The 27,526-nt window shown below is 39.6% G+C and overlaps 2 protein-coding genes across 10 annotated transcripts in view; one reads left to right on the forward strand and one right to left on the reverse strand.

Annotated features, from left to right (window-relative positions):
- Positions 1-1,889: 1,889 nt before the first annotated feature.
- On the reverse strand, positions 1,890-11,066 carry LOC144082799 (uncharacterized). 4 transcript variants are annotated; one of them, XM_077610221.1, is made up of 8 exons: positions 10,884-11,066; positions 10,762-10,808; positions 9,500-9,761; positions 7,478-7,878; positions 4,355-4,472; positions 3,386-3,500; positions 3,066-3,297; positions 1,890-2,526 (listed from the first exon to the last, which is right to left on the reverse strand). In XM_077610221.1, exons 4-8 carry the CDS (start codon positions 7,647-7,649, stop codon positions 2,369-2,371), a joined length of 795 nt encoding a protein of 264 aa, XP_077466347.1. In that variant the 5' UTR covers positions 7,650-7,878; positions 9,500-9,761; positions 10,762-10,808; positions 10,884-11,066; the 3' UTR covers positions 1,890-2,368. The 4 variants fall into 4 exon arrangements, with proteins under 4 accessions (XP_077466347.1, XP_077466348.1, XP_077466346.1 ...); XM_077610222.1 differs by adding an exon at positions 9,119-9,156 and having other exon boundaries at positions 10,762-11,066; XM_077610220.1 differs by having other exon boundaries at positions 10,762-11,066.
- Positions 11,067-20,813: 9,747 nt separating this feature from the next.
- Positions 20,814-27,526, forward strand: part of LOC144082310 (PH and SEC7 domain-containing protein 2-like) — a 33,574-nt gene continuing 26,861 nt past the window's right edge. For 5 of the 6 annotated variants that reach the window (XR_013303220.1, XM_077609362.1, XM_077609363.1 and 2 more), the window contains exon 1: positions 20,814-20,958. The gene's annotated coding sequence lies outside the window, so the exon portion shown is untranslated. Of the gene's footprint in view, positions 20,959-21,272; positions 21,380-27,526 lie in introns of all 6 variants that reach the window. The other variant, XM_077609361.1, reaches the window with a different exon arrangement.

Genomic DNA, 27,526 nt, shown 5'->3' on the forward strand with positions numbered 1-27,526 from the left:
GGAAATGAGATTTATTTTATCCCATTAAAAAAAAAAATACTTATAAGACCCAACTTTGTTGTCGCAGGATAGTTTTTGAAAGCAAAAAGGATTAAGTGTCCTTTGCACATTCAACAACTGATAACAAAAACAAGGACAGCTTCTTACATTGACTTGATCCGTCTTATCACCTCCGTGCACCAAAAATCTGAATTCCTGGCATTTCAGTGAACTTAAACATGGTCTCATTGTCAACTCTTTTGTTGAATCACTTCAGAGTGGTCATTTTCTCATATAGAAAATTACATGGCTGTGATCATTGTATGCTTATTAATTTTTGCCTGGAAACCTCCTTTGAAAAAGAATTCACAGCATGCCTTATTGTTGTTGTAATGAAAATATATATAATTACTGTAATGTATTGAGTTAACAGTCCTTGCCTTCACTTGGTTTTGATTGCACTGCACTCAATACAAGTTAGGATATGAAATTGAACTATGTGAGAACAGCAAAACAGGGGAGTCACGTTCACCTTTGATTGGACTGATGTCGTTTACCAAGTGTCTTCAAATATGTTAGTAAATAAGGCAGGTAGCAATGCCCATCACACATCATATTATTATCACATTATTTGAGAATTCAACTAGGGATGTGACTTTTATACTACTACAGTGGTACCTCGACATACGATCTTAATCCGTTCCGGGACTGAGCTCGTATGACAAGTTTCTCGTAACTCGAGGTAAAGTTTCCCATTGAAATGAATGGGAAACAAATTAATTCGTTCCAACTCTCTGAAAAAAACACCAAAAACAGGATATTGGATTGAAAAAAATGTTTTATTTCTTATAATTCGCCATATATTGACAAAGTAATAAATAACGAGTGGTTTAATAGAAATAAAGTGTTTAATCTAACTAAAATTGGGCGGATTTCGCCGAGGGGAGAGAGAGACGCACAAAAGGGGCGGGGGGCTTCGGTTTGTTTTCAACACGACGCACTCGTAAACAGAACAAACACTCCACCCTCACGTTCGCTATCCATGGGCTGTTTGCTGTCGTACTATTCCCTTCAAAATATTCCGAAAATGATGCACACAAATGTCCTCACAATCGGAGAACGCACGACCACTTGCCAACGAGCAGAGTCTTTTATCAGCGATCGCCCCGCTGCTCATGAGAGCTTCGGGGGCGCTGGCTAGCGGCTCATTTTAGCTTGTAGCATCTGTGTTCGCATCCCCTCGAACGGCGACTATGATAGAGTTGCTACCGGGGATGCTGTTGCGAGCCAGTGCCCCCGATGTGCTCATGGGAGCTTCAGGGGCGCTGGCTAGCGGCTCCTTTTAGCTTGTAGCATCTGTGTTCGCATCCCCTCGAACGGCGCCTATGATAGAGTTGCTACCGGGGATGCTGTTGCGAGCACGAGTATACTTCATTACCCAGAAAGCCCTCTTTTCCCCGCGCATGGGCGTTGTGCGTTTCCTGGTCTGAATAGCTCATCCGGTGCTCGTAAATATTGTTATACGTACACGAAAGATATGCAAAAAAAAATGCCATGGCCACCTGGCTTGGTCGCATAACGAAATTTTGACCGCATCACGGGCGAATTATTCGATCGAAATTTCCCCCGTAAGACGAGCATTCCGTATGACGAACGGTCGTATGACGAGGTACCACTGTATTTGTTTTTGTTTTTTTACTGGGAAAACACACTTTGAAAAGCTTGGAGTAGCACCACCAATTTCGTTATACGCAGCTGTGTATGATGACAATAAAGGCTTTTGATTTGATTTGATATTCTCATGAATCCTCACCCTTGCCAGAACTAATAGTCTTAATATGGATTCCCACATAGACAATTAGATGTAATGTTTTAAATGAAAGCAGCACCCGAGGGCTTTGACAGTGACATAAGTGAGACATTCATTTATGAATAACTTGAATAGCATGTTTTTTACCCATGTGTGTACACTTTATATTGTATAACAAAAACAGCTTCTACTCATTTTGTATGAAAAGAACATTATTTAAAACGAGGTACTTCAAGAAAATTTGGCATATTCAATAATAAGATGGATTTCAAAAGATACAATTGAGAAATACAGGATAAAATACCATGTACGATCCTGTACTTACAGATCCACAAATAAATATAACGTACTAATCTAAGTGCTTTATGGAATAGTCAATTATTACATTTCATTTCCGTATTTTCCTTGATGGAGACTGAGCAATTTCTTTGTAATTCTCTGTACTCAGTTCACCATTAGGATTGAAATGAGTGTCTTATTCTGGACCACAAACATCTTGAGTTTGATGTTACTCTGGAAAAGCTGTTAATTTGTCTTTTTGGCTTCACAGCATGATTTCAAAGCTGGTCCAAGGGAAGGCTAATGGATCAACGGCATGCGCCTGGTCAGTAGAGGAGCAGTTTTGGCAGGTAATGGAGGCTTGCTGAAGCTGTTTGAAGGAGCAGATCCAAAGGCTTTTCTGAGCTGGGCCACTCTCCCACCGTATTCCGATTTGTTTTCTTGAACCCGCCAGGCATCTGATACGGAAAGGAGGGTTAATATTAATATCAAAAATGGAATGAAAATGACACATATTGTTGCATAGGTTTAAATGTTTATCCAAAACAGGATGAGGGATAGGAAGATAAAACATGATAGTAATAGTTTCTTGTAATAACTAAACAAGTTTACATCCTCAAACAAATGTATTATTAGTGCTTTGAATCGCACAGTCAAATTGCAGTGAGTGGAATCTCTGAAGTATTGGTTCTAAGAACTTCATTGAGTTAATCCATCAAGCATTAATAATGCATTAATCTATCCTTGATTTTTTTGTTCTAATTTATGACACTGGCAGCGCCATTAATAGTATTTTGTTGCAAAGGCACAATGACACATTACCGCAAAAAAACTAATTCCAGATTGAATTTAACAATAAGACTAAAGTACCATTGTTAATGTTCAATGTTCATTTTCAGAGTTGTTCGATTTGCTTACGCCTAATTAATCGGTATGCTGCTCCTCTTAAGGAAATGAATATTAGCAATTCATTTCAATCATCCTCTCATTTTCTCACCTCTGGCCTGTGGGCTGACCATCTCTGCGTCGAACAGCTGGCTTTTGAGTGCAGGTTTGTTGCCATGGCGACTAAGACGGGGCCCGCAGAGAGGAGCCCAGTCGCCGAGGTTGTCCGAGCTGCTGCCTGATTCACTGTCGCTGCCCTCGCCGGGGTCCTTGGGGTCATCATCCGCGCAGTCGGAGTCCATCTCGTCCTGAGAGGAGTGGCTGTTTGGTGAGTCACAACCATTCTGTGCGCAAAGAGTGTATAATGTCACAATCAGTGAACAGTTATCGTAGTATCCTTACCCAAACAGCAAAGCAAACACATGAACTCACTGTGGTGTCCTCAGTAAAGGCTAGTTGGCTTCCTTCTTTAAATCCAAGCTGCAGGGCCTTTTTTCCTGCCTGCACATCTGCTGTCTGGATGCCATTCATATTATCGCAGCGCAGCCTATGGGACAATCGCCATTGGAGAGCAGTCAGCAGATAGACTCGCCAATGAATCACTCAGCCATTCACTCATTTAACCAATAAATTCAATGATCTAATGAGGGAGACGTGAACCTTGAGCTCCCTTGAAATGTAAATTTCGGTTCCCTTTTTGGTGCTGCTTTGACTACGAGATGCCATGTTGGAAAAGGACAGGAATGTATGGGGCATGTGGTCATGTATTACCTGGAGAATACGAGTCAACATGACAGCTAAGACTAAAGTGAGTCGCACAAGACCTGCTAGGAAGTAATGGTGGGCACCAAAAACACCTTGGTTTAGGCATGAGGTATTTTGAGCATAAAGATTGACTCCACAATCCTGTTGAATATAATGTGGAGTTGTTAGTTTTTCTGGTCAGGGTTGTTGCTGTATTTCTAAAACCTGCTTTCATCCCTATTTTCAAAACAATAACTAACAAGTTCGCCCCAATGCGGACCCTGGATATGGCCAAAATCGGCCAAAAAGCGTCAATTTTTCCAACTTCAATCCAAAATAAACTTTTTTTGTGCATTTGGGCCAAAGTATCGATAGATTTCATAGCTCTATGTTTGAAAAAAGGGATAGAATGGGGGTTTAGAAAAATTTGAGGGGCAGTCGTTCAGCCACTTTTTGTGCGATTTTCCTGAAACCACCATATTTTGCAATCTTTCCTCAACATTTGAGCATTTTAAGGCCTCTGAAAAGGTAACTGATTCTGAGCACTTATAAAGAACAATTAAAGAACAATAGGGCCTTCGCACTGATGGTGCTCGGGCCCTAATAATGGTAGTGGATCTGTCAGTCATGTTAATTGTCTTTTTTGTGTACGCTAACCTGTCATTGAAAAGGTTGTGGAGAAGTTTCGATGAGCTGAACTCATCCGTTTCTCCAATCACACGAACGCACACGTCTCCGTCACGACCGAGGAGCCAGCTCACGTGCTTACTGGTAGCTGCAAACAACAACACACACAAAAAGAGGAACACGTTATTTGAGCATGTTGCCCACAAGGGTTGTCATGGGGACTTGTGTCCACAAGGTGGTGCTGTTGTACAAAGTCTGATAAACTGTCCTAGCAGATTATTTCTGAATTTTTGGCCCTTTGTTCACGGATTTAAGTCAATCATTCTTTGTTTAGCAGCGAGCCACAACATTGTTTTTTTTACTTAAAACACACATGCCATTAAGACCAAAATAATTAATAACCTTGTTTAATTGTCATTATATTGATAACAGACTGGAATGACAGAGTTCTGGCATACTAACATAATTTTTTTGTAGATTATTTTATTTTTTAAACACAGGCATAACCATGTCATGATAATTTAAAATATTGCTTTCAAAACTCTTAATAATTAATTCATTTATTTTCTCTTCTGCTCATCCTCACAAGGGTCGCAGGTGGTGCTGGAGCCTATCACAGCTGACTTCGGGCATCAGACAGGGGAAACCCTGATCCGGTGGCCAGCCAATCACAGGGCACAAGGAGACGGATAACCATTCATGCTCACACTTCTACTTAAGGGCAATTTAAAGTGTTCAACTAGCCTACCCTGCATGTTTTGGGGATGTGGGAGGACACCAGAGTACTTGAAGAAAACCCACACAATTCCAGAGAGAACATGCAAACTCCACATAGTGAGGACGCACCTGTTATCGAACCCTTGAGCCCAGGACTGTGAGGCCAACCACTCAGTTACCACTGGGCCGCTCATTGTTAATAATACAATTTTACATAATACAATGTTCAAAACATTAATTAACTGTATGTCGCCAAAACAATATAAGACAACTTCCATTTAGCAAATACAACATAACCTGCAACAAATTCTCCAATTCAATGATTCCATTCAATTTACAACATGAAAAGTGCAAATTAGGCTATTTTTAGCTGCAATTTGATCACTTGACATCAAAGTACAGGCAGTGACAACCAACATGACAAATGTTTTCCATCCCATTAATTGTTTGAAGGTTTTCTTCCTGCTCAAAGGAGAGACTTTATTAATGGATTCTTTAGAGTTAATGTTACGGACATGCACAAGAGAGCAATTGCACTATCGGAGTCATTAGAACCAGTCATGGAAACATAACGTAAAATGTACACAATAATTGTCCATTCTGTATGAAGTTTAGCTTGAAATATCCTGTACATAGTAATAGTATATATTACTTTTGCTGCATACCATATATTGATAGGTAAAACCTCCCAAATTCACTTAAAGTTGTCATAAGCTATAACTTTAAGTGTATCTCTACCCAATTATTTTTTATATTTCAACATTTTATACAGGTTCTCATCATTTGGAACACAGGTAATACCTGAACTTGACATTCAACATTTAAAAAAAACTTTTATCTAATAATGTTCTCCATATTTAAAACCAACGCATATATATTATTAAAGGGAATCGTAATTTCCTGTTATTTTTTTAAATTATGTATAGGCACTTGCCACCAACACGAATGCAAAAAAAAAAGTGCGTGTTGTGTAACACAAACAGACCTGGTTGCCTCTCGGGTGACATGACAGAGATTGGATAAACAAAGACTGTAATTTAATATATGGTTGAAACCACAGGGGGTTAGTCAATCTTACTCAGCTGCAAGCCCGTAAACCGATTCGACTCATGCTGATAGAGTCTGTCAGTCACACATGCGTACACGTTGAGTTGCTGAACCAATGGAGAAAGGTGAGGCTCTCTGCTGGAGTAGAACTAAATAAAGATGGATCAGAATGATTGCAGGAAGACAGAAGAGAAGACTGGCCACGTTTCTTTTTCTCCATTCTACACACTATTGTCGCATCCTGACCCAACACCTGTGCGTGTGTGTCGAATGAGCGACAAATGGAGAATTCATGAAAGTAAGTCACTGCTGATTAAATACAATGAAACAATCATACATTGGATTTCTATTGTATTTTTTCCCAGGACACTCAAGGGCTACAATTATTCACTTCAAACTAGCTGGGCTACTATTGTGCCTACATCTGCCCGGGGACAGACTGACAAAAGCGAGGCAGGCAATTTGCATCATAAGCCCTTTTGACCACCACCAACCACTGTTTTGCCATAGACAAATCAGATGAAGTGTTTGCCTCAAAACACAATGACAAAGTGCCCTGATTTTTTTTTTAAATCACTCACTTCTACTATTATGCTTAACCTTTACCTTTGATAGGTTCAATGTTTTTTGACACACCTCATAGCATTCTGCAGTAAATGTTGAAATCATCACAAATTCATCATTATTATATTTTGTAGAGAATTATTCATAAAGAGGGGTGGTCTGGAGGTTGAGTGGTTAGCACGTCAGCCTCACAGTTTTGGGGTCGAGAGTTCGATCCCAGGTCACTCCTCACTCTGTGGAGTTTGCATGTTGTGTGGGTTTTCTCCGGGTAATCCGGTTTGCTCCCACATGCCAACAATATGCACGGTAGCCTGGTTGAACATTCTAAATTTCCCCCAGGTATGAGTGTGAGCGTTTAATAGTTGCCCTTCTCAGGATGTCCTTCACTTGGTGACCGTAGTTAGCTGGGATAGGCTCCAGCACCCCCATGACCCTTGTAAGCGGTTCAGTAAATCAATGAATAAATGTGCAAACAGTCCTAATGATGATTGATCTATGCAGTTTTCTTTCTATTATTAGAGTGGGGAGTATATACAGTATATATTGCAAACCCTCTTTTTTTAAACTCTTTGAAGCCTAAACCACTAAATAAATAATAAGCCCTGAGCCCTACAATGGTCCTTCAGGACAAAAAAGGACCATATTTAAAATATAATTATTCCTAAATTTATATCACATTCATTTGACAGATCCATTTTAACAGGAGGAAAAATATCACATTCCTTAAAATTAATGTATCAATTATATGTTTGACAATATATAGGGTTAGGCAAAAAGATAAGATTTGTATCTTAAGTAAGTTGTGGTATTCCTGGTGCATGTTACCTTTCTTGGGTCTGCTTCTGGTGATGTCCTCCTCTTCCTGTTCCTCTCTTTCCCTCCAGCGGCGTACCTGCTCTTCTCTCATCTTCAGGAAGAGGATCCTCTTCTGCTCTTCGCTCAGAGCCTCCAGCACCTCCGGCTCCACCCACATCTCCTCCAGGATTTTAGCCAGCATCCTGACGCTTTACTTCAAGCACCACAACCAGTTGTCAGCCGGGCAGCTGTCGAGAGGATCTCGTTTCAGCCGTGCCTTATGATGTCTCGCTCTTTTCCCCCCCTTCTTTAGGCTCCGGTTTCCTGCTCTGTGAATGAGTTAAAACCCTGCTATCCTCTTGCCAGTCTTCTCCCTCACAGTGGGAATATGCTGGACTCTCCTGTCTGGATCAACTGAGTAAAGGCTGGTGCTGTGAGTTGAAAAGAAAAAGAGAGAGAGAAAGATGATTGACCACTCACATACAAGATAGGCCTTCAAATACATGCCCCTTCTTTACTGTGCATACAGTGAGAAGGCAATTCGAACGTCACCGCGCTTGGAAATACCGCAATGCAAACAAGGCACACATTGACACATGACTATCTACAAATACGTAATAATGAATCCACAAACAGCACACATTCTTTTTATTGCTCACCGACACACAACACTGCTAGTTGTTGAGAGCCTGGTTAATTGTTACTGGGAAAGTACTAAAAAAAAAAGCATATTCCCGGAAAATAACCGCCGTCTTCCTCCTTTAAAGTATGTCAACAAAGATTCAAATGAGCCAATAGAATTTACGTACACGCTCTGATAAGGCTCCGCCAATGACTCAGAGAGGGACATGAAACATGTTGAAGCAGATGAAACATCAGGCCCGACTTTAGAGCTTCAAGTGTAGCCACGTGCGAGGTAGATTTGGATCCAAGCATTAAGCCTTAAATCTGTCAGCTGGCATGCATTGCCCTCGTGGGGCGGCATGAACATTTTAATATGCCCAGGAAAATATAACAGTGATAATGCGTTAGTTCAGAATTAAAGGACATTTTGCATCCCACGCTTCAAATGTTGAATAATGTACTGAATCATAAAGCATTTTAATTTTAAAGGCTATAGCAAATTTATATTTATTCCTCTTCTATTTTTCTTTCTTTTAATAGTTAGCCTTGATTGAATGTCTCACTCTACTTTATACTACACTCTGCAATTAGATTAAGATACTTATGATTATTTATTTCTCAACTTTTCTTTACTTATTTACGCAAATTAGTGTCTCTTCTTGATCCGCAGCAACAAAAGGTTAGCTTGTACCCTGAGAAAAAGCCAACATTAGTAACATATTTGGACTATACTCAATATTGTAAACACAAAATAAATCATGTCTTCAAATTTCAAGTCAAAGTCAAAAGCCTTTATTGTCATTATACAACAATTACGTATAATGAAATTAGTGGTGCTACTCCACAAAGTGCGTGTTTCCCAGTAAAAACATAAATAAGTAATTTAAAAAGTCACGTCCGACAAGGTAATTCTAAAATATTGCACAATCTAAGATACTGCACATTTTTATTGCACAATTTCAAAGCTAATCAATCATGATACAATTGATATTATGAATTTTCATATTTCAAGAATGACCCTAACCAAAATACGTAACATGAATTTACCTAGCTGCTTTAATGAAGCAAAGTTTCCAGGAGAGGTCCTAAAAGAGAGGATCAGCATTCACACGCTTAACTCTATTGTTTCCATGTAATAAAAAAAAAACTTGCCACTGTGGCTGTGCTCCAACATGCAAATAGGCCCAGACTTCAATTGTGCCTCCGCTCACCCGCAGCGAAAACAAAGTGTGTGTGTGTGGGAGAAAGGTGTGTGTGTGCAAGGCATACTGAGAGAAGAGTTTGAAAAAGTCCCCCTCATGTGAGAACACAGCGGCTGTTTTTCACAGTGACAGAACAGAGTGTGGGAGATGAATGAAATGAGACATGTTCTAGAATGGCAAGCGAAACAAAGACAAAAGCCGAGAGAGGGAATGAGAGTGGACTTACTTAGTGGCTGCCAGCCGCCAGCATCCCCTTCCACTGTTCTGAGCTTCCTCCAGAGAGTGCTGTGATGAGCGTGTGACGTGGGCGCCTGGAACTGTGCATATATTGTGTGTGTGTGTGTGTGTGTGTGCGTGTGAGTGTGTGTGAGGTCAGGCGTCAGGGTGGTGGAATGCAGCCTCAGCTCTTCCCAGCGGCGTTTGGACTTGACATGAGTGGGACGGACTGACGTCGGAACATTCTTCTTTTTCCTCCTCTTTTCTTATCACTGCAATTAATCATTTCAAGCACAGTGGGCACTACATTGCACACTTTTAACCCTGACTAGAGCTGTCTTAGATTCGATCATGTGTTCGGAAATCGTGCCCTATCGTGTCACTTTCAGAGGATCGGAATCGAGTACAAATGATCAGGGTTTTATCATGTGTTTCTCTGTTTTTAAGCATTAATTCAATGCCTAGCATTGATGGCGAAAGTCGTTCATTCCACTTGGACAGTGTCATCCCGCCAGTCAAACTGGATTGGACGGCAATTGCCATCAATGGCAGTGAAACATGATCACTCTATGCCAGCCAGCTTTTACAATTCAAATGGATTTGATGTCTGTAAATGTCAATGGCAGTTCAGGGATACAAAAAACAATAATAATAAACAAACTTTGCAGAACAAAGAGGGCACATGGGTCAAGAAAATCAAAAGAGCTCAGTTTATCACATTGCATTATTTCTGAAATAAATTTAAATAATCCAGAGGGATATTGCAAAATTTGCAGTAGTAAGTTTTATACTGTATATTTATATTTACACTAGTGAAAGAAACTTTTCAGAACAAAGAGCATAGATGTCAAGGGTTGAAAATCTTCACCCCTCATAAGGCAAGACATTTTTAGCAATTATCATATTTACAATTTAAACTTTTTAAGAACTATTTTATTTTTATTCATTCATTTTCTGAATCACTTTACCCTCACTAGGGTCACGGGGGGTGCTGGAGCCTATCCTAGCTGACTTCGGGGACCAGGCGTGGGACACCCTGAATTGTTGACCACCCAAAATACAAAACATATAATCAAAATTAAAGTTATATTTCCTTCTCATGGCTGTATACATGACCTGAGCTACTCAATAAAAAGCATCACAATCATGCTAAAGATTTTTAAATACAAATGTGCCCCATCAGAATGAGCTGCACTTGCATAATGCGGACGCCACAAACAGGAAGTGGTGGAGGCTCATTGGCCTTTTCCCTCCTTGATTTCATCTATTTACCTACTCCACTTGGTTGTTGATCTTCAGTTCCCTTCCGTTGTTTTTTCCTGCAAGGAAGTCCCGTTGGCTTTGTGTGAAAGCAGTAATCAAAACACCACATGTGCAGGAAGGAATGCGCATACTTAAACTAAGCTGATGATAGGCTGTTGGCATGCTTGTCAAGTGACCACTCATTGTGTTTCTATGTACTTCCCAGACAAGTTGACAATTGCTAGTTCTAGTTGTACATAATTATTAGCCACAAAAATGCTTCAGGTACCAATGCTTTAGTCCAAGGGTGGGCAAACCGTTCCTTGGGGGTTGCTGGGGGTGCAGGTTTTTGTTGCAACCGATCCAGCAAAGGCACATTAACCAATGAAATTTCTGCAGAAAACAAGAAGCACCTGACTGCAATCCACTGATTGCTCTTGCAGGACACCAGATTGGTGAAAAGGTGGCCTCTTTACGGGTTGGAATGAAAACCTGCACCCACTTTGTGGAATAGTTTGCCCACCCCTGCTTTAGTCTGTGTTTTTGTTTTTATTTTTTGGGGGGGTCACCATTTAATTATTGTCTTGTTAAAATCAGCCTATTCAAGAAGGATTTCCTGCTTAACATAAAGGAAGTCGAATAGTGGGAACCGACATTCATTCATTCCTTTTCCAAACCGCTTTTCCTCACAAGAGTTGCAGGGGGTGCTGGAGCCTATCCTCGTTAACTACGGGTACCAGGCAGGGGACAGCCTGAATCGATTGCCAGCCAATCGCACAAGGAGATTGACAATCATTCATCCAAATGGTCAAATATCTTGTTAATCAGGTAATGTAGCAGTGGACAGGACACAAAAGCACTAATATTTGCATGTCTGTAAACGGTCATAACTGTATAGTAGTCTCCCACCTATATACATAGATGGCAAATGAGCAATGCATTCTTGAAGGCGGTCAATTTATGGCTGAATTTCCCAATTCATGGTCTCCAAAACTCCAGCTACGACATACAATAAAATGTTATCTTTCCATTATGTGTCATTTAACTTTGTTTTATGTCTCACTATTAGTAAACAAGCACTTCAATGAACAGAATGATGGAGAAAACTGGCATGATGTGTGTTTTTTAATAGTCCATTCAAACGGATATAACATGTGGACAGGCTTATGTATCGATTCAAAGTGAGACATTTCTTTCTAAGTGATACCTATCAGGGATGTTTTTCCACCTGATCATGTGACTCATAAGACCTAGATGGGTATGACCTTACTCAGAACATGTGTGTAAACAATTCAACCAAACAAAATTGATAAGATCCTTATGAGTTCTTGCATCCCCCCATAGCATTGCATCAAACGAAACCACATCGATTAATACAGATGGGTTTCTGTCAAAAAGTAGAGTCACAGTGATACCAGACTCTTATTTGTTTGTCTTTATTTTGTCACTGCCGAGACAGAGGAAAGGTCAAGGTTGAGACACACAACAAATAGGCAAAACTAGTACTTGCGCAACTGTGAACAAAATCAAAAGACAGTTAACTCACATTGACATACAGGTAAAGAATGACAGCCCATAAATGTACCATCAATCAATAGACATGGGTAGGCATGAAATGTCAAATGAGTTTTGTGAAAATGATGACGCCTTCTTTTCCCTTTTAAGCAATTTTGGTGGATAAATTGTTTGCAACTGGAAACAAACCATGTGTGCAACCTACATTTGCCTTTCCCGCAGGCACACTTCGAGAAAATCTCCACAAATACCACCATAGCGTCATCGAGCACGTGAATGAGATTAGGACACGTTTTAATGGAATCCTTATACAAACAGTGACCCCTGCTGGCCACACGTGACAATGTCTTACTAAACACATGAATTATTCTAGTATATTACGTAAATTTTTCATTTTAAACATGTTTTGGTGCCATAGACGGCAACAGGATTTACTCATCTGTTTGAACTAAGAATAAATCAATGATTTAAAAGTAAATAGAGCTGCAAAACCTGAAGTTACAAACCTCATCAACTAAATTTCTTTGAAATTACATGCAACAATACAACTAATTATTGAGTTTTTGTAAATGCAACACTTTACACCTTTGTGTTATTCCTACACTGCATGTACAAGAAAAAAGTTGAGGATTGAGGAATAGAATGGAGGACTGGTGAAAGGCTGCTTTATAACTTTATCCCGTCATATTCTCCAATTCCAGTGGTAGCCATGAAAAAACACACCGCAACATTTTCCACACTCCTCGACCAAAAATGCAAAACACGGTGGAAAGAAAGAGAGGATTTGTTGAGCCCAACCAAATATGGGTCCAGGATTTTGCTTTCCTCTGCACCAAATGCTTCACAAAAAAGTAGCAAGACAAAAATTGGATAGACTGTAATAAAAATGTAATAAATTCAATTTACAGGGAGAATTGAGTCGTCTTGATTGGTAACATGATTGTAATCCTTACTTTAAATTGGCAGAATTTCAATTACAGGCGTGTCTGATGTCCAGCCTCGAACCATATCCGTTATTCACAGGCTGCAGCATGCTCTAAAAATATCATGTAACAGGGCCTGCACTAAACTTGATTGTCTGCATTGCACTTCTTTATTTCAACACTGGGTGGCTCAGTTTGTCATCAGTGTGAAAATGATAAATGATTTGGCTATGCCATTAGGAATACATTTTAGAGATGATTGTGATAAAAAAAAAATCCCTTTAGTGCATCACTATTTAATATGCGACACTGTTATTGCAACTGTGTAAAGTTATAAAGATACTTGTCAAGGCAAAATGTCTACATAACATTATAATGTAGTTTTTAGTAGCAAAGAAAATGAATGAATGGTTCTTCCATTTTCTTTTTATGTGACCCCCAATGGAAAAATATAGCTTCCTCCCTTATGCTTGTAGTTAAACAGACCTCAAAGTATTATGGGACATTTTCTTTCCAAGAAATTCTGAATGGCAGAATTGTCTTTAAAGATGCCATCAATTCATGGTTTTGTCAGGTCCTCCAACGCCAGACGATGGAGCTCCTCCAAGATGAAGGCTATGAAATGGTTCGCTTACACTCAGCTGGTTCGACATTGGAAATCTCAAATGTAGAAAGTGCAACATCTGAATACCAGCTGAATCTCCCCGCAAAAGCGAGCAGTGTAGTCAAAACAATTGTGTGTTTTGGCTTATTCTTTGGAAAGAAAACTAGCGGGGAGGTAGAATATGTTTTTTTCCCCTGCTGCATGATCTTAAGTTCTATTAAATCCGCTGCTGTCTGCAAATCAGAAGCAAGTCACATTAAAAAAAGAAGTACGTTTGGAGGCAAATACCATTTACATGTTGACTATGGCTATTTTTTGGGCAGGAGGATATTTACTTGGCAAGTAGGAGGACTGAGCTTGGTGCTGTTGCTATAGCGATGTATCGGTCTTTTGACCTGGCTGTCCGACAAACTCAGTTCGCACGATCAGCACCATACGCAGTGTGTGTGTCTCAAACACACTCTGTCATGATGCTGGCAGACTTTCCGATGTTTGTCTGCCTGGCACAAACACATGCACTCAGTAAATTGGTATGAACATTTTTCAGATACTAATGCTTCCCTTTCATGGATCATCTGATGGAGTGGTTACAGCTGAAAGTGACGGAAACCTCTCAAAGTGCCACTTAAATGGGGCTGTGTCAGACTTTTTCATGCCTGTGGACAAAATGACCCTTATAACATATACATATCCACAAGCACGCACTGCTCCTTTTCTCCTCCGTGATAATGTGGCTGATTAAGCTGTGATGAAAACCGTCTGAATAATGATGTGAAAACCAATGAAGCACAGGTGTCTTTCTATTGAAATGACCTACATTATAGTCATTGTGATGCTGATTAGGTCTTCTAACTGTCAACTGCAATAAAAATAGCTTTGATGTCAGCGAACGTTGATGCACGCATATTTGTGTGCAGTTGCAAGCATACGTGCAAGCACACTTACAGACTAACACACTGATACAAAGCTAGTTCATCAGAACTGAATACTTGCGTTACCAAATATATGCAGAACAGGCAAAATGTGAACTAAAAATGGGTTATTTCATTCTGTCAAAAAGATACTGAGTACCACTTTTTTCAACCGAATACTACTATAGTTTATAGGGTTAAATTATTCAAGTGGTAAGTATGACTCATGGACAACCCTCCAATTATTACATACCACACAGAACAAACCCAAGAAGTTGCAGGCCAAAAGGTGTCCAGTATATTTGTGGATTCTGGGCATACTCACAGTCAGTGTAAATAAACCCTTACAATGTGGTTACATATAAAATCACAGATCCATCTGTGTGGAGTTTCCATGTACTCCCCGGGCTTGCGTGGGTTTCCTTCGGGTACTCCGGTTTCCTCCCACATTCCCCCCCCCAAAGACATGAATGGTAGACTGATTGGACACTCTAAATTGCCCCGAGGTATTGGTGTGAGAGTGCATGGTTGTCCTTTGTCTCCTTGTGCCCTGCTATTGGCTGGCCACCGATTCAAGGTGTCCCCCGCCTCTGGCCCGGAGACAGCTGAGATTGGCACCAGCAAACCCAGCGACCCTAATGAGGATAAAGCGGCTCAGAAAATGAGATGAGATGAGACTACTTGTTATGTTAATCTCTCTACCCCAAAAAGGACATACAAAATGTATATAGTTTCAGTGAATATCTGAAAATCTGATCTAACAGCACTAAAACACAAAACAGACACCACTGATCGTGTGGGTCTTTATATATTGGGACCTCTGCTTACCATCTTTGTATGTCTTACTGTGTTTTTTTTATTGACATTTATTTAAACCCATAACAATTGTGAATTTTTATTTTGTGTGAAAAATAAACTACTCACATTTCACTCCTGTCTTTGAAGCCATTTGCAAACAGCATCTGGTTTGATAACTAGCTATTTTCAGATCTCTCTGGAGATGTTCAGTCGATTCAAGTCAGTGCTCTGGCAAGGCCACTCAAGGACATTCACATAGTTGTCCTCAAGCCCTGCGCTTCAGTTTCTTGTCTTTCTGACAGATTAATTATTTTCTTAGTCTGAGATCGAAAGCACCTGAGGGCGGGTTTTTATCCAGGATTTCTAGCTACATCACATTTTCCTTAGACCTGACCAATTTCCCAATTGCCTCAAAAAACATCCAGAAAAGCTTTCCTGAAAGTGTGGTATGAGTACCACCAATGGTACCCCGGCTCATTTTATTGCCACACAACAGATTGAATGAATAAAATGTTCAAACATTGTCTAATCCACTACAAAGAATTAATCAAGTACATTTAGGTTGTCTTCAACTTTAGCTCCAAAAGAGTCATATTTATGTTTAAGAATAGATTTTTCTAAAATATTTATTAACACTTTCTAAGGGTAATAACATTGAACTATTTAGGCTCCCAAACCAATACTCAGAATTGACATTGGCCTATTTTTGACGTATCGTACTGTTTAAAATTGGTAACAAAATTGGCTAGCAAAATGTGTTTACAGTACATTTTTTTTGGCTGTTATTAATTAAACCACCAGGCAAGCATGTCCGCTGAGCGGGACTACTTCTCTTTAGAAAGTAATCGTATATTGTAAGCAGAGTATTTCTTGAGGAGGTAGTAGTAGCAGGGGTCACTCTTATACTAAAAAATAATGAGTCATTTACTGGTGACATTATGTTTTGCATAATTTTTACTGCTCTAAAAATATGGGAATAGGATCCCATTGAGTCATTGCCAGAAAAAAAAACAAGAAAATCATTTAATTATATTTAAAAAAATGGATCTGACTTAAAAAAAACTCTTCAAATAAGTACGTTGCCTTTCATTAAGTTGATTCGTTAATTCATTCATTTTACGTTCTGCTTATCCTTGCAAGGGTAGTGTGGGTGCTGGAGCCAACCAAACCCAGCCGACTATGGGTAATAAGAGTACCCTGGAGAAACCCATGTGGTTGACTCTATGCAGGAAGGTTATTTCTTTTTCTCTTTAAAATCTAACTGCAGGGTTAATGCTCAAACTATGGCACATGTGTCACAGTGGCGGCCCGGGGGCCAAATCTGGCCCGCCGCATCATTTTGTGTGGCCCGGGAAAGTAAATCATGAGTGCCGACTTTCTGTTTTAGGATCAAATTAAAATGAAGAGTATATATGTATATTACATTTCCTGATTTTCCCCCTTTTAAATCAATAATTGTAATTTTTTAATCCATTTTTTCTGTGTTTTTAGTTCAAAAATCATTTTGTAAAATCTAAAATTATATAAAAAAGCTAAAATAAACATTGTTTTAGATCTATAAAAAAACTGAATATTCAGGGCTTTTAATCCAGTTCTTTTAATCCATTTATTAAAAAAATAACTAAATATTATATCTAAAATGGTCAGGCCCATGTGAAATCCAGTTGACGTTAAAGCGGCCCGCGAACCAACCCGACTCTGACACCCTTAAACTATGGTATATGCCATTCCACACAAGTTTATTGTAACGTATTGCCTGCCATGGATGTCGACAGACTGCCAATTCATTTGATATATGAAGACTAACAGTCCAAATGAATTGGACATCTAAAACCATCAATTGCAGCCAATGAAATATTGTTCGACATGGCCATTATTTGATGCAGGAAGTGTACCTAATATTATGGCAAGTGAGTTGCATTTTCATAATGCTATTACGTGAGCTCAGCAACCTCATTATGTATATTGATTTGTTATCCCCACAGCCAGCTTTTTTCAATGAATAGCATCCCCACCCCATGCACACCTTACCCGCAGCGCAAGTTGATGTTATTTTTCTGACACAACAAAACACTTCTGCATGCACCATCACTGGGGACCACCTAACACCGACCGACCAGCCAAGCTGTTATCTTTTTTCATCCCTCGAAAATCACTCCCCCACTTTTCCCCACCATCCCATAGTCACACCAGGGATTTCCAGTGTTCCCAAAATATTTCCACTGTCATGGTCCAGCAGATGTCACTTAGCGGCAGACACACCTCCTTATTTCTCTATCCAGCCTTCCGCCTCTCCAGGGACACACAAGAGGCAGCAGTGAGTGCATCTGTGTATGTCCGCAGGAGGAGGAGGGGAGACCAGCAGGTTAATGAATTAGTGATTAGGATTGACGTTGCGTCTGCAGTAGGCCTCCCCCAAACTACGTATTTCTGAAATCTCAAATTCTCTAGTTAGCTGCACATCTCCCCTTTGTCATCTCTACACCCCAACCTATCTCTAACCTTAGAACATCATCTTTTCCCACCCCCTACCTGCCTCACAGTAGGTCTTGCCTGTCTAACCTTCGCCTCCCCTTGTCTTCAAACGCACACATCTCCTTTGTTCTGTTCACAAACCCTTTAGATTTTATATGCACTCTTCTTCCAAATACTCCTTCTTCTCCTCCTCATGTGGTATTGATCACCAGAGATCACCTGATGGACTAATCTTCTCAATCTATAAAGACTTTGCAATAAAGCCTGAGACAAAGGCCAGAATTCTTAATATCCCAGAAGAAAACATTACCAAATCTTAACACAAGGTCACTGCAGTGTTGTGTTTTCTGAGGCCTTGTAGTAACATTTTAATTGTTTTCTCCAAATCTACTTTTATAAATGATAATATAATGTAAGTACTAACATAATATCGCATAGCGTAGAGTGGCGATACACAACACAAAATAACATAACTTAACACACTCTAACATGACATAACGTAACGTTACGCACCGTACTGAAACGTAATGCACCGTACCATACCGTAATATAACCTAATATACCACAAGATAACACTAATGCAATGACCTTCTTTATGTTAAACATTTACAGCGTACTCCTCGACGCTAATTTTACTTAGCTGGTAAATGGGATTTTGCATTATTTGTTAGCTTTAAGCCACATGTGTCAAAGTGGCGGCCCGGGGGCCATATCTGGCCCGCTGCATCATTTTGTGTGGCTCGGGAAAGTAAATCATGAGTGCCGACTTTCTGTTTTAGGATCAAATTAAAATGAAGAGTATAGATGTATATTAAATTTCCTGATTTCCCCCCTTTTTATTTCAATAATTGTAATTTTTTAATCAATTTTTCTGTGTTTTTAGTTTAAAAATCATTTTGTAAAATAAATAAAATAAATTTAAAAAAGCTAAAATAAACATTGTTTTAGATCTATAAAAAACTGAATATTCAGGGCTTTTAATCCAATTCTTTTCATCCATTTATTAAAAAAAATCTAAATATTATATCTAAAATGGTCCGGCCCACATGAAATCGAGTTGACGTTAACGCGGCCCACGAACCAAGTCTGACACCGCTGCTTTAAGCTGACTAATTTTCATATGATTATATTGTTAGGTTGAAAAATTTGATATTTTCAATATTTATTAACTATTTAATGAGACAATTCTGTAGTAGATAGTAAATTAAAAAAAAAACGTAACAAATAAACGTGTTGCTCTTAAAAGTTTGATTGTATAGGGGAGATTTGTTTTCTTTTTCTCAAAAATTATATTCAATGATAGTTTCCCATTTCATTACAGGGAAAGCGTGTGAACGGGTGCACAGGAATACTTGGACAGGTAAGTTGAAATATATTTGAAGTTGGAAGTAGTAAACAATGTACATAAAATATCTTTATCGTGCAATAAATTCTTTAATATTGATTTAAGTAGGTTATTTTACTGTCAAAGTTTACAGAAAAGTATTATAGGGGTGTGATTTTGTTGAGGACAATGCATCAAGCTAATAAAAAATGTCGGTAAAAATATTCTTTCTTTTGTCAGACACACATGGAAGCAGAAACCATTTTCTACTTGACAGCGCAATTCCGCTCTTTTCTGACACATCAGCGGCTCACTAATATGTGGTGGAAAATCAATTCCTCATTTTGTGAAGAATGCTGTCCCAAAGAGACAATGACCACGAAACAACAAATCAACTGCTCATAAATCAGTATTTCTCGACTGGTGTCAACTGACACCAATTGCTATTTATCTTTTTTCATAAGGCTGCATAATTGATTGTCTAAATTTCAGCATTTTTCAGTATTTCTTATTTGGGTTAGCTTTCATTGAATTGACAGAAAACATCAAATTAAATGTTTAAATGATCCAGTTGAGTGTATCACTGGGCTGATCCAATAGGATAAGAGGACTATCAATTCTATCCAAAGAATTAATGTCATGTTCCTTTATAATAATCTGAACACAAATTATGTGGAAAAAACATTTGTTAATCAATCTACAGTATCCCAGTAGTGTATATTGACGTATATAAGCATCGAAAAATCTTCCACAAAAAGGTATTTTTATACATTTGCTAGGTTTGTTTCCCCCCCTATTGTGAAATACAATAAAGGTTAGGAAACACTACTTTAAATCGAGCAAATGTATAATTTGGACAAAGAATCGGCTTTCAATCTAGCATCAGTTAAATACTTTATATTCTTGACATATTTACATGGCCACAAATCCTTTTTAAATGGTTTGATTTATTTATCCTGCAGTTGAGAATGTCAAACCCAGCTATTTCAATCTTGTTTTTGCTGGCTGATGTCAATGTCCTATCTAAACCAAACTTGCATGATGAATGCTTACGTCTAGATATGACTTTAGACCTTGGACAGAACTATTTAACTGCCTGTAAATCATCTGCATGCTATGCTTTTTTTGCAGGTCACAATTCCAACCAAAGCCATCCAATCAAAACATCATCATGTGATGTCAATACTCTGTGAAATAAATAGGCAAGTAGGAGTTGAAGAGGAGGGCATCCCTTGACATATAGAGCTCCATACTGTACATTTAATACGGTTAAAGGATTTTAATCATCCCAATTTCAGTCAGATGCAACTTTGCCCATCTTGCTGGAAGACAGGAGACATTTGCGTTTTGTTCCCAGTTGGTGCTCCAATCCTAGATGGGAGAGTGAGGCGGTCCCATGCCGCCTTTCAGACATTTTTTGCGGCATCGCGTGGAGGCGGACACAGGCAGTCCATCCGTCCTTTTAACCAGAGAGGGGGGAGTGAAAGAGAGAGAGGTGGAGAGAGAGAGAGAGAGAGAGAGAGAGAGAGAGAGAGAGAGAGAGAGAGAGAGAGAGAGGAGAGGGAGAGAGAGAGAATTGGAAAGGAGAAACAAACCCGTCTGCTCGCTCTATTCCCCGGTGTGGATGTACCAAGGCAGACGGGTGAAGAGGAGCAGCTCCGCTTTCACATTTTACTGGTGAGTGAAGAAATATTCATATTCTACGCCATACAGTTAGCCTTATATGACAATAGCATGTCATCTTGTTGGGAAGTAAAACATGTATTTTTTTGGTATGTTTCTCTATCACGATGGATAGACCAGGCTGCTATGACGTTTGACGTTATGTTTTTCTTGCTAATCTGGGATCAAAATATTAGGTTGAGACCTGCAGTTTCTGTTTAGCCGTTGTAAATGTGCAGGTTGTGGGATTTTGGGGGAGGTGAGTTTGTAATTTAAAAAAAAGTTCCTGGTTTTCATCGTTTAACGCAAAGCCGCGTTGTTCTTTGAAGTGTCAGCAAGGTTTATTTTGGAGGAAATGCAAGACACCGGCCTGATTTGAGCTTCAAGCAAGTCGCCCAGCCATCTTGTTGTCATGGTTACTAGCTCGAGGAGGCTGGTAGGACATCTCACTCTCTCCCTCTCTCAAACCCCCCTCCTCTCTCTCTCTGGGCGAGCAGACAATGAGCCCTGTCTATCTAGTTTGTTTATGTCACTTAAAGTGTACTGGGGACTCTGGGAAAAACAAGCATGCGGCAAGCACATGTTAGCTGTCAGACGGTTGGCACAATAACACGCATAACGATTATATAACTTGGTATGTGCACACTCAAAAACAATAGGGTGTAAATTTTCCTTCCCCTGAAACAGGGCTTCCGGACAAGAGACACTTAATGGCAGGTTAATTACAATCAGCATCATAAAAGGCACAATTATCTTAATTATAGACATGTCTAATCGAGGTCTGTTTGAATTCAGATCCAGAGTCAGATTTTCAATGTCAAGGTGTTAGACGAGAAGGCGCTTCCATCAGCTGCATTAGGCTCACACTTTGTCAGCACAAGTAAAGATACAACGCCAGCATTGAAGGGAAGATAACATGGAAATTACCCATGAATTACATAAACTGATTAAGTTTTATATTACAACCCAAAGACAAGTGTGTCCTCTATGGAATGAACCGAGGAATAAGCCAATAAAATGATAAAGCCATGCATTATGGATGCCATATGGACATGAAGGGACTGGGACATCTTTATTAATTAATCAGTCAAGGGTTGGGGTGGAACCCTTCGTTCCCTGTGAGACTTGATGCCAGACTTTAAATGAATTAATTCTTCCATATCTATATGTGAGAATATTTGAAAGTATGATTGATTGAGCTTAGTTTAGAACTCGTTGATAGCAGCCTTTTCTAACAACTGTGATGAAGTAAAGCAGATTTTTTTTTACACAGTCACAATATAATCCACAGACACACTCCAAAGTAGTGTCTAAAGTCCTTCGGTATGTTGCATGTGTTTATCTATTAGGGTCGTTTATCGGTAAATTGGCACAATAGTTTGACCTTGATGTGCTAGAAGTGACATATCGGGGTGATTTGAGGGAACTGTTCCGCTTCACTGGAGGCTCAATGATGGTGGGACATAGTAGGCAGGCAGAAACACACGCTGGAAGGCTTCCAACTTTTGTTTTCCTGCCTTCCTGTCTCAGGCTGACAACCAGGAAAGGATTTCTTCCTCCATCTGCATGCGTGACACTCAAATGCATTTTTAAAAGGTGACACTGAAGCTTTGGACAGTGGCTGCAGTGGCATTGCTGAACATTAAGTGAACAGGGTCAGTGGGTCATTTATGGTTTGTGAGTGATTTTTTTCTTCTTCCTGAGAATGTCTATGATGGAGAAGGGGGAGGCATCGACTCACATCTTATTGTCATGGTTCATTTCATCAGTGTTCAGATTCAGCTTCATGCATATTGTATTAGCTCTGTTTGAGATAGCGACTGAAATGTGATTGTTTTCAAATTTTGCGAGTGGATGTGCTTTAGAAATTAATTAATTTAGCATTCAATACATATTTTATAAAGATTTGATGTACTAGTTGTGTCAGAAAAGCTGAAGCACATCTTATTTTCTCACTGTCCTTTAAATGACACAACAAAACCTGCGCTATTCTTGCTCTATTTGTTATGGTAATACTGCTACTAACACATAGTCATCATCTTTCAGTTCATTAGCATGAAAAGAAGCAAAATTATCCACCAGTGGCACATTTTGATTGTATGCATTGAACACATGAAGGTGAGTTTGGAGGTCGATGTGTATAAACAAGGATGCTGAGTTCAGGTGGACACTATAATAGAGACTTCAATGTCAAACACACATTGGTTCTTGATAATGATAATGACAGTCTTATTTCTCACATGAATAATAAAATGACAAACCTAGTATATTGAATTAATTCCTGATGGATGCTCAACGTATCAGTGAAGTTCAATCAGTGAATGATGGTTGCAATGGGATTTTTGGTTTCAAGTGTGGTGTAAAAAAATGACCCAACCGCACGGAAATTGATTACAGAGTTTCCACAGGATATTGTGCCAATCTGCGAAGCAATGTTAGATGTTTGGGGATGTAAACTCTGGCAGTGTACTATGTATTAATCCTTACATATGTTTCATATATAGTTTTCCACTGGAAAAAGATTCAATCAAATGGTCTGTATTTATCTAGCTTGATTGTAGTCCTGAAAGAGGATTGTGTTAAATGTGATTGCCAGCAAGTGGGTCTGTTTAATTCCACTCTAATTGCATTAGTAGCCGCTATGGGATCTATGACAGATCGCAATCATGGTTATCTGAAGACCCTCCCAGTGGACCACGAATGTATAACAGATGGATCGATACTGTGTAACACACCTTCGTGTGTGCACAATATACACATGCGTGAAGTGTCTGTGTGGGTTTGAAACACAAAAGACTGAACTAAAAAAGCAACATGTCACAGTTGATTATTTATCATGCTCACTGGTGGTTTATTTGTCTGATTGGTTGTGTGAGTGCCATGCCAGTTTGAGTGAAATTAAAGCAGTTAGACAGTGGCGGTCCGTGCATTTTCTCGTAGCGCCTTCAACGGGTAAAATCCACTTCTTAGCAGCATTTAATGATTAAATATAAATACTGGAGCTTTTCAGACATTACAACCGGGCCAGGGGGTGATTTACAGCGATGAACGTCATTAGCGTACCAGCAAACATTGCCCGAAAATGGGGTAGAATCCAGGCGAAAACAGCATTTATTGATTAAATACAAATACTGGAGCTTTTTAGACATCAGAACCGGGCCCGGAGTATCATTTCCCCAGGAAAAAGACAGCGATGAACGCTGATACGTCCATATACGCGAAACGGCAAACATTGCACTAAAATGGGGTAAAATCCACTTCCTAGCAGCATTTAGTGATTAAATACAAACACTGGAGCTTTTCAGATATCAGAACTTGGCCCACAATTGAAATATTATTTAGGAATATAGCCATATTTTACTCACCAAAAATCATTTTTAACTGTACACAATATCCATCCTCCTTTCTTTCTTCCTTCTCTTCTATCGCCATCGAAGCTAATGCTGAAAGTCAAGCCTGTCCTGTCGTATTTCTGGCATAGTCCATCTTGAAAATGGCTTTAAATCAACACAACAATATATTTGCTTGTGCAGCCCGCTCCAAATACAGTTTGGTAGCTCTGGCTAATGACTAGCCTCATAGTTGGTGAAAGCGATGACGTATCCCTACGCCTGCGACAAGGCAATGACGTATCCCTACACCTGCGACAATGCATTGTGGTGTTGCCAACTCGAAATCTGATTCGTTAAAGCAACAGTCTTATCGACGCTTGTTTAAAGCGGCAGAGCCCGCAGAACTGATTGTGAAGCCCTTGAGGCAGATTTCTATCCCTGGCAACAAATAATGGCTGAAATGTGATTAGTTAAATGCTTCAATATGAAAACACACATCTGGAAGCAGTGCAACCAGGGGGAAAAGCAATGAAAGGAAGCTAACAGACAATTTGGAATTATTTAAGTATCGATGGACAAAATATAATATATGATTCAGATATTTCTTAGGCCAGCAGAGAAGGCCTTGAAGGCCGTGACGGCCGGCCACTGCATTTAGATAAGGTTTAAGAGCTCCACCGTTCTGCTGAGAAACATGGAATTGCAAGAAGAATCCCTTAGCTGTTATATAAACGCAAAAAACACACTCAACAAGCACAGATGCTCCATCAATCCTTCTGAGATGTGTGAGAACACATCTGTTTTCCTCAGTAGTGGAAATCACAATGCACTGTAGTACCACTGTCCTATTTTTCTAAGGCCCATTTAGCTCAATTAGTTCAAAATGGGAATCCGATAGTGGATTTAGACAGAGATATTAGAAAACATAATGTGGAACAGATGAAGAGGAGGGAAGGGAAAGGAAACGGTACGCTGCAGACAGACACAAAGTGAATTCCAACTTTCCATGTCTGGTTTCATAAGTGTTCACTATTTCCATTTATGGAGTAGTGTCACTGTTTTGCTTTGGAATGTGCTCACATTTGACTACGTGTTGATGTGTGCAGATGTGTGTTTGTATAGTTATAAATGGATGCTAATAGTGCTTGTTTGCATTCACTATGTAATTACTTAAGCTCCACTGTATACAACACTATGGCACAGGGCTATTTGGATTTAATTACAATGAGTAATGAGAGCTAGAGGGCTTGTTAGTTGTTGTGATAATATTCAAAATGCGACTTTATATGCACATTTTAAAAATGTGTTGTAGTGCATTAAATTAATCGAATCAAATGAACCACTCTTATGTGCTACCACAGGGACCGAAGCCTGCAGATGGAATATATTGACAACATTTGGTAAATAGATTATAGTTCCAATTAATATAGGCCCGTGAAGAAAATGAGTCAGCCAATTACAGCTCACAAATTCAAAAAGAATCTGCCGAGGGATCAGTCAGAGAGTCCTTTGAGATCATCACACAAGAGAAAGGGGGATTAGAGGACAGGAGCAGACACACACACGGTCTCGGGAAATCACACAAATAAAAAAAGTGCCGCATTTTACAGTATACTGCAATTGAATAACTTAATGCATTTTCTGTCAAGGAGGACAAAGAAATCTATTTGAAAGAATCACTTGTAGAGAACAAAGGAAAAAAGACAGGTTACATGCCTAGTTGGAATTTTGGCTTCTGAATGATTTGTGTCATCATTTTGAGCCAAAGACACCAAATTTTATAGCCTTATTAAATCAAAACATTAGTTCAAAAAGTGAGTGAAAGGTTAACCTGATGAAAAGCATTTTGTCACTTGCATTGGAAAATATTTACGTTTTGCTGTAACACATATGATAACCGTCACATTTATAGTTAATTCAATATGTTTTAGTTTGGCAGTGTTACTACACTGGAGTTAGAAATCGGTACTGAGAATGTTTTATCATTTAGAATCACCTTTGACACAGTACTGGAGTGACAAAAAGATCCAGGTTGAAGAGAATGTTTTCAATCCATCGACCTGTGAGTTTGGGTCCAGTATACCATCGCCAATTATAGGTATTTTACAGTAATTTCTCACCGGTAGTTAAAGTTCGGTAGTTAAAATCATTTACCAGTTTTGCACACAGTAGTGAGTGGACAAATACATACTTGTATGACAGAGGATAGTTTCAATTCTTCGACCTCTGGGGTATGGGCCCCGCGGTACCCGGACGTTCGACCAAACGTCCGTCGACCAAACGTCCGTCGACCAAACGTCCGTCGACCAAACGTCCGGTCACGGGCCCGGCACGCTTCCGCCGTGCCACTCTGCTGTCTAATATTTGAAAAATGCAGTGTTTTCTAGTCTGCAATCAGAGGTCAGTACTTAAAATGATGTACCAGTTTTTTGACATAACAGACAGAAGTGGGTGGATAATAGATCAAGCAGAGGATGGTTTCAATCCATCAACCTCTGGGTTATGGGCCCGGCGCACTTCAGCTGCACCACTCTGCTGTCTAAACTTGGAAGTGCTTTCCTCCTTGCAATCAGAGGCTGATACTGAAAATCACACACCAGTTTTTATGACCATACACAGATAAGTGGACAATAGATCGAGATAGCAGAAGATGATTTCGATCCATCGACCTCTGGGTTATGGCTGCGCCACTCTGCTGTCTGAATAGGTCAGTTCGCAATGTTTTCTCCCGTTCAATTAGTTGTCGGTTCTTAAAATCATGTGCCAGTTTTCATGACTATACACACAGAAGTGGGTGGACTGATAGATTCATGTAGCAGAGGATGATTTCAAGCTACCGACCTCTGGGTTACGGATCCAGTACGCTTCCACTGCATCAGTCTGCTGTCGAAGCTGTGCAGATTGCAGTGTGTTCTCCGCTGCAAACAGAGTTCGGTTCTAAAAACCATGTACTAGTTTTAATGACCATAAACACTACAGTGGGATGACAATTAGACCCATGTAGCAAAGGATGGTTTTGATCCATCAACCTCTGGGTTATGGGCCCAGCACCCCCCCACTGCACCACTCTGCTCTCTGAGGAGTGAAATTCACAGTGTTTTCTCCCGTTATGGGCCCAGCATGTGCCACTCTGTTGGCTAAGATGGCAAGTTCAATCATTCACTCATTCACCTTCCATACTGTGCATCCTCAAAAGGCTTGCAGGGGTTACTGGAGCCTAACCCAGCTGACTTCAAGTGAAAAGTAGACTG

The sequence above is a fragment of the Stigmatopora argus genome, chromosome 9 (assembly GCF_051989625.1).
Source record: "Stigmatopora argus isolate UIUO_Sarg chromosome 9, RoL_Sarg_1.0, whole genome shotgun sequence".
Classification (NCBI taxonomy): Eukaryota; Metazoa; Chordata; class Actinopteri; order Syngnathiformes; family Syngnathidae; genus Stigmatopora; species Stigmatopora argus.